The 7768-nt window shown below is 44.0% G+C and overlaps 1 protein-coding gene across 2 annotated transcripts in view; it reads left to right on the forward strand.

Moving 5' to 3' along the window:
* The window catches only part of ARMCX2 (armadillo repeat containing, X-linked 2), a 4577-nt gene extending 980 nt beyond the window's left edge, over positions 1-3597 (forward strand). The window contains exons 1-3 of one of the 2 annotated variants that reach the window (XM_008587510.1): positions 390-413; positions 738-795; positions 1169-3597. In XM_008587510.1, coding sequence (XP_008585732.1) covers positions 1299-3194 — 1896 coding nt within the window. In that variant the 5' untranslated portion in view covers positions 390-413; positions 738-795; positions 1169-1298 and the 3' untranslated portion in view covers positions 3195-3597. Of the gene's footprint in view, positions 1-360; positions 414-737; positions 796-1168 lie in introns of those variants that run through there. The other variant, XM_008587509.1, reaches the window with a different exon arrangement.
* The last annotated feature ends 4171 nt before the right edge of the window (positions 3598-7768 follow it).

Raw genomic sequence — 7768 nt, forward strand, 5'->3', positions numbered from 1 at the left:
GGCAGGGGGACACTGGCTTGTTTGGCAGGAATCCCCCATGCCGCGTCTCATCCAGCTTTCGCTGCACCCTCGCCCCGCCCCCTCCCGCTTCGGTGCAGAAGAAGGGGTGTGGCGGTGTGTCCCGGAGAAATGGCGGACGGGGGCGGGACAGAGTGGAAGGAGGGGCTGAGTGCCTGGGGAGCCTGCGCGGGAGGGGGGAGTGGGGTGGGAGGGGACGGGAGAGAGGAGTTGAGGGAATTGAGAGTACGCGAATACTAAAAGGCAATTACTGGGACTCTTGTCCTGGATGCTGATCCATCCACCAGGCTCTCAGTCTCCAACGTCTGCAGTCTGTATTTCTGCCCTTCGATCTGTCCTTAGGATGAAGCTCCAACTGAACTGAAGGAAAGAAAAACAGCCCTGAATCCTTGGAGGTCAGTGTTGGGGGTGGGAACTGTCTGGGGACCACTGGCGTGGATGTGGCAGAAACCAGAGCAGAGTCTGGGACCAGAGGCTCCTCCTCCAGCATCTTCTCTCTCTCTCTAAAAGACACCGTTGCCCCGGCCTGTCCTTTCTGGTGCAGAGAAAGAGGCGTGGCATCCGCCTTCTTAGTTAATAGTTTGAGGAAGAAAGGATAGAGAGAAAAAGAGGAGCCCTGAGAGGGGGAAACTTTTGACCCACAGGGGTTCAAATCAAGAAAGGAACCCTAATCTGTCCAACAAAGGCTCGAAAACACCCTTTCCGTGATCTGTCCGCAGGTCTGTCTGCCTTTTCGGCTCTCTGTTCAGGCGCCCAAACTGCTCTTGATCCCAGGAGGTTAGTATGTGCATGAGCACCATCTAGGGACCTTGTGGTGGAGGTGGGAGCATCAGAGCAGAATCTGAGGTCTCTACTGTTCCCCACCCCCCACCCCCCCAGCTTGCCCGCCTTCCATACTGCCTCTCATCCCCCCATTTAGGTGCTGGGGAATTGTAGGTATTGATATTGGTAGGGCAGGCCAAGGTTGAAGATATAGAAAACATCGATCGATAGATCAGGTCTCTAAATCAGCAAATGCAGGCCTTGGCACCTGTGTCTGGGTGCTAGCCCGCCTGTCAAGCATTGTGTCTTCAAACTCTCCTCGAAGTAGGCTTGGTTAGACACGAAGTGAACCAGAGCCCTAAGCCTTATTTCTATCCTTTACTCCTAGGTCCTGCTCAGCTTGCGGCCTCCGCAGAACTTGCGAGCCTGACCTGAAAACCTTCGCCGGGACGTGCACGCATCCCGCTTTGGACAAGCCAGTTCCACACCCTGGATCAGAGAATCACCCCAGCTGCACCATGAGCCGCGTTCGGGATGCTGGCTGCGTAGCTGCAGGGATAGTGATCGGTGCTGGTGCCTGGTACTGTGTCTACAAATACACCAGAGGAAGAGACCAGACGAAAAAGAGACAGGCCAAGCCCAAGAACCGGGCTGTGGCTGGGACTGGAGCCAGGGCTAGAGCTGGGCTAAGGGCCGGATTCACAATCGACCTTGGGCCGGGATTCAGTCCCCCAACCCCAGTCCTCGCTGGGGCAGAGGATAGGACCCAGGATGAAGCCCCTGCTCTAGACACAGCTGGAGCTGAGGCAGTGGTCCCAGCTGCATCCAGTGCTGAGATTCAGAGTGGGACAAGTAGTCAGGCCCAGGAGGCAGATGGGGCCGGGGTTGGGTCCAAGACCGAATCAGTAGTCGGGGCTGTAGCGGCTTCTGCAATGACACCACCTCCTGGAGTGGCAGAGGCTCCCACGGCTGCAGAGTCCCCATCAATAGCAGGGACTCCCAAAGTGGCAGAAACCCCCAGCACAGCGGAGGCTCCCGGGGCAGCAACACCTTCCGGGACGCCTCCCGAAGCGGCAGCACACACCGAGGTGGTGGAGGCCCCTGGGGTTGTAGCGCCTACCGAGGCGGCCGAGGCCCCCGGGGTGGCAGCGCCTACTACCGAGGTGGCCGAGGCTCCAGTGCCCGCAACGCCTACTGGGGCGGCGGCGCCCACTGGGGCTGCAGAGGCTCCTGGGACGTCAGGCTCCCCTAGACCAGCGGCAGCTCCTGCAACGGCAGCCGCCAAGAAAGCGACCCCTGGGGCTCACACCGGAGCTATACCTAAGGCCGGGTCAGCGACTGGAGCTGTACCCAAAGGTGGGGCCAAGGGTGGAACCAAGTCCCGGAATGGGGGCAAGGGCAAGGGCAAGAAAAGCAAGGTTGAAGTAGACGAACTGGGGATGGGCTTCCGCCCTGGGGATGGGGCTGCAGCAGCTGCTGCAGCCTCCGCTAATGGGGGACAGGCTTTCCTGGCAGAGATCCCTGATTCTGAGGAAGGGGAGTCCGGGTGGACTGACACAGAGTCAGATTCAGACTCTGAGCCTGAGACCCAGCGCAGAGGAAAGGGAAAAAGACCTGTTCCCGTGCAGAAGCGTCCCTTTCCTTATGAAATTGATGAGATTCTGGGTGTCCGAGATCTCAGGAAAGTCCTTGCCTTGCTTCAGAAATCGGATGATCCTTTCATCCAGCAGGTAGCTTTGCTCACCCTGAGCAACAATGCCAATTACTCATGCAACCAGGAGACCATCCGCAAATTGGGAGGGCTCCCAATTATTGCAAACATGATCAACAAAACCGATCCCCACATTAAGGAAAAAGCCTTAATGGCCATGAATAACCTGAGTGAAAATTATGAAAATCAGGGCCGGCTTCAGGTATACATGAATAAAGTGATGGATGATATCATGGCCTCTAACCTGAACTCAGCAGTACAGGTAGTTGGACTAAAATTTTTAACAAACATGACTATTACCAATGACTACCAGCACCTGCTTGTCAATTCCATTGCAAACTTTTTCCGTTTGTTATCTCAGGGAGGTGGGAAGATCAAGGTTGAGATTTTGAAAATACTATCGAATTTTGCTGAAAATCCAGATATGCTAAAAAAACTTCTCAGTACCCAAGTGCCACCATCATTTAGTTCCCTCTATAATTCTTATGTGGAATCAGAAATTCTTATTAATGCTCTTACTCTGTTTGAGATCATCTATGACAATCTCAGAGCAGAAGTGTTCAACTACAGAGAATTCAATAAGGGTTCCCTTTTTTACTTATGCACTACGTCTGGAGTGTGTGTTAAGAAAATTCGAGCCTTAGCAAATCACCATGACCTCTTGGTGAAAGTGAAAGTTATAAAGCTAGTGAACAAATTCTGATTGTATATGTGCTTTCAAAAGACAAAGAAATTTCTTGGTTTTGCAGTCTGGAAGCATTGAAAATTGAAGGTTACTGCTTTTCCACTTGTTCATATAGTAAAGGGATCCTTTCAGCTGCCAGTTATGAATAATGTATCATCCAGAGTGATGTTATCTGTGACAGTCACCAGCTTTAAGCTGAACCATTTTATGAATACCAAATAGTCCTCTTGTACTGAAAACACATTTGTGACTTTAATCGTGCTGCTTGGGTGGAAATATTTTTACTGGTTCCTCTATGTGAATTGATAGTGAACCTGTCCATTATGAATGGCCTACTCTTCTATTGTTTTGACTTGAATTTATCCACCAAAGACTTCATTTGTGTATCATCAATAAAGTTGTATGTTTCAACTGACAAAAATTGTTCTCATTCTTGAATTGAAAATCTAGCTGGAGAGATAAGGTAAATATGTACAAAGGGAAACAGTACCCAATTATATGCTCAATGTCTAATATATGCTGTCTGATTAAATGAAGCACAGGTTGTTGAGAAAGCTTCAATGAGAAAGAGCACACTTAAGCTTGGCCCTGAAGGACAGCTTAGAAGGGCATTCCAGGAGGGAAATATAGATTGAAGGAAGGCATGGAGGTGGCATATCTGTTCCTGTGATAGGAATGAAGCCAGTTTGCCTGGAATGGAAGCAATAAGATGAGTGGTGAGAGATAAAGGTGGCAATTTAGGGTTAGGAAAGTTGAAGGAAGATTCTGAATTGCAAGCTGAGATATTCAAATGTTATTCTGTCATATTCTGGGAGTCACTGGACATTTGTGACAAGAGGAAAAGTAACCTGGTGGCAATGTGCAAGATGGATTAGAGCTGGGATTGGGTTCGGTGTAGAGATTGAAAAGGAGGACGTTTGTTAGAAAGTTACAATAAACCAAGCATGAGATGATGAAGGGTGAAATGGGCAGTCACTAAAGGAACAGTTAAGGTATAGTGGTAATAAAAGACTCATAAAAAAACAAAACAAAAAAAGACCAACATCCACTGCCTGACATTTGGCTGTGGGTCAACAAAGAGGGAGGATTGTATGACCCCCTGCAGGCCCTGACAGCCTCTTTCTTGGGCAACTGTGGGGACAGTGTAGTGACAAAGGTAGTTACCATTTGGAATGATGAAAAAAAAAAAAGCAGTGTGGCAGAAAGAATGACTCTTGGTGCAAAGCAGTGGTTTGTTTCCTAGGGTTAGAGGTCTAGGTCCCCCTTCTTTTAGAAGAGGGGCAATGGTGAGGCCTTTATGAGAGCCAACACCCCCACCCTGAATTCACTTAAGAGCAGATGTACCTTCTTTCCTTCTCTTCCTGGCCCACTGGAGCAACGAAAAAATAAAATGAAAGGGGTACCAGAAGTTTTTCCAAACTCGGCTTGCTTTCTTGACGTCCCTCCCAAAATCATTTTTGTGCAAGTGTATGGTAATCTATGGCAGGGATAGAAATAGGCACTCCTGGGAGGGGGCATACAGAAAAAGTATACATTGGTATTACATATTGGTACAGCTTATCTGGAGATCAATTTGGTAATATCCATAAGAAGCTTTAAAGATGCACCTGCCCTTTAGCCAAGCATTCCACTTGTACGATTTTTCTTCCTAAGGAAATAATCAAATAATTGTACACAGAGGAACATACAAGGCTGTTTATTTCAGCAATGTTTCCAAGAGAGAAAAACTAGAAGCAACTTAAATGTCTAACACTATGGAACTGGCTAAACAATAGATGGTATGTTCATGTGGTACAATATTATACAGCTATTGAAAACTAAGGGATCTATTGTACATCATGGTGACTATAGTTAATAACAGTATATTGTATACTTGAAAATTGTTAAGAGAATAGATTTTATGTGTGGTAACAATGAAAAAATAACTATATGAGGTAATGCATACGTTAATTAGCTTGATTTAGACACTCCACAATGTACAATTATATATAAAATCAAAACATCATGTTGTACCCCATAAATATATACAATTTTTACTTGTCAATTGAAAAATAAACTTCAAAAAATTGCGATAAACTTCTATATTGGTATGAAAAGACAGTCACCATATGTAAAGACCTGTGGCATCAGTCAAAAAGGTTCACACGATTAAACCTGGGTGAAAATTCTTTCAGTGTTTATTATGTACATCTCTGTATTTTTACATAGAATTGGAATTATATTGTATAGTAGTGGTTCTCAATGGCTAGTCCATGGACTACTGCAGGTCTCTGAAACTGTAAGGTCAAAACTATTTTCAAAACAATATCAACATGTTATTTGCCATTTTCACTGAATTGACATTTGGACTGTTGATGCAAAAGCAATGATGAGTAAAACAGCTGGTGCCTTAGCATGGATCAAGGCAGTGTCCCCAAACTATACTAGTAGTGATTATATTCTTTACAGCCACATGTTCAATTTTTTGAAAATCCGGTTTCATTTTTAAATGTCTTTAATGGAATCCTTATTTACAATAAAATTATAAAATTTTGTTGAATCCCGATGCTTGGGTGCATGTCTTTTTAATATTTTGTGTTGATGAAACAGAAGTACGCACAAAGCACTTCTGCAGCACAGCTTAGTGCAATGGTTGTTTTGAGGGAAAATATTTGCACAGTCATTTGAGTTGTGCACTGAATTCGTTGCTTTTTTCATGGAACATCATTTTTACTTGACAAATGAGTAGCAGACAAACTATGGTTTTTCAGACTTGGGTATTTGGCAGATGTTTTCTTAAAAATGAATTAAGTAAGCCTTCAAGGAAAACAACTGACAATATTTGTCACCAATAATAAAATTTGAGCTTTCAAACAAAATTAGAATTTTGGAAAACCTGCATCCAAAACCATAAGCTTGACAGCTTGTAATACTTGAAGATTTTTCTGAAGAGGTCAGTGGTCATAATAATGAAGGTAATGGTCTTTCTTCTTTTTCTTCTTCTAGGAGAAAATTAATGAAGGACCCTAGGGCCTAATGTTCATCTTACTCAGTTTTACTGTGACCATTGTAACTCACATGATCTTGAACCCATGGCCATTTCATAAAGAATATCATTGCTGTGCAACAAGATGACTCCGAGTAAGGCTAGACCCAAGATTTTTTAACCCTTAATAAGGAGAACTTGAAAAGATGTCAGTCCTGGTAAGGTGATGTCTTCTTCTGGGTGGGTCAGAGGTGTTGAGCTCATATATTGAAGATGTATGCATCAATGTCTCTTGGCTTGATACCAGCTATTAAGGTAATTCAACCATCTTCCTTTGCTCTGATTTTCAGTGGGAAATTCCATCCCCTTCAGGCGAAACCTATTCCCATACAGAGATGTGGAGTCTAGCCTTGTGAATGAGCTAAGAATCACACACTAAGCAAATATTTCATTTTCTAAAGTCTGGGGTTCTGTGTTGTAAATCACAGCACATGTGGAAGATCAACAGCATAGTCCAGGTGGCTGACACTTAAAAGAGTAGTTCTTTGAAAGATTTAACTTAGTAAAATAATAACAGTAGGCACCAAGAATGGAGCACCAGCTATACTCATACAGTGTTCTATTATTCCTAAAATGTGACTGCTGAAACATTCTTTATACATTCTGTACTATAGTTTTTACCTCTTATATTATGTATCCAGGGCATGGGTTAATTGGACAATTCTCACAACTGTGTTTACACTGAATAGTTTTGTCTTTCTTGCTTTAATTTACAGGTTTGGATAAACAATTGGATCAGGAAGCAGTCGTGTCTTTTTTTTTTTTTTTTTTTTTTTTTTTTTTTTGAGAACATGACCTTATAAGTGCAATAAGTGCAAGTGAAAGAACTGAAAATACAGGTCTGTCATTTTAGTGGCAGAGCACAAGGATGAAGTGATACAGATTTTTGCTCTTGGGGTCCCTGGAGCTGGATTTATTTCAGCCCTTTATCGGGCCATGTTATTCAACTTTTCCATTACTTGTAAGACATATCACAATATCTTTCCTTAAATCCCAGTGTGTGCTTAAGCAAAAGGTTACAGACTAAGAGTAAGACCAGAAATGGGGCAGTAAGCAATAGAGTCTCGAGAAAACGTGGGATATTTGCGTTGAGATGGGCAAAGTGCAAATAAGACTTCCTTCGACAATCTGGGATTGAAAACTAATAGCCTACAATTAACTGAGTGATTTCTCTCCGACTCTTGGTTCTAGGTGACAAGGTAGTTGCTCCTATAGAACAATTTCATGGAGAAGAGGAATTGAGTGGGATCAGATATTTGTTTCTAAGGACACTGAACAACTTCCAGTGAATACAACGAGCAGGCTTAAACATGGAATTCAATGTTAAGAGATAAAAAAATATAGAGAGTAATTAGGAAGTCCTACTTCAAGAATCCCTTTCCGCTTAAAGTTATTAGAGACCTCTTGAAGAAAGAGTTTAGAAATCAGCCTTGTCAATTACTTAATTGTAATATTAGTTGAATTCACCACCTTACCAGGTTTTTTTAGGGAAACTGGGAACACTGGCAACCAAAATAGGAGATCTGGAAAATCCTGACCCTCTTTGGACTTTTTGAAAATAGTTCCC

Source organism: Galeopterus variegatus, unplaced genomic scaffold (genome assembly GCF_000696425.1).
Source record: "Galeopterus variegatus unplaced genomic scaffold, G_variegatus-3.0.2 Scaffold4408, whole genome shotgun sequence".
NCBI lineage: Eukaryota > Metazoa > Chordata > Mammalia > Dermoptera > Cynocephalidae > Galeopterus > Galeopterus variegatus.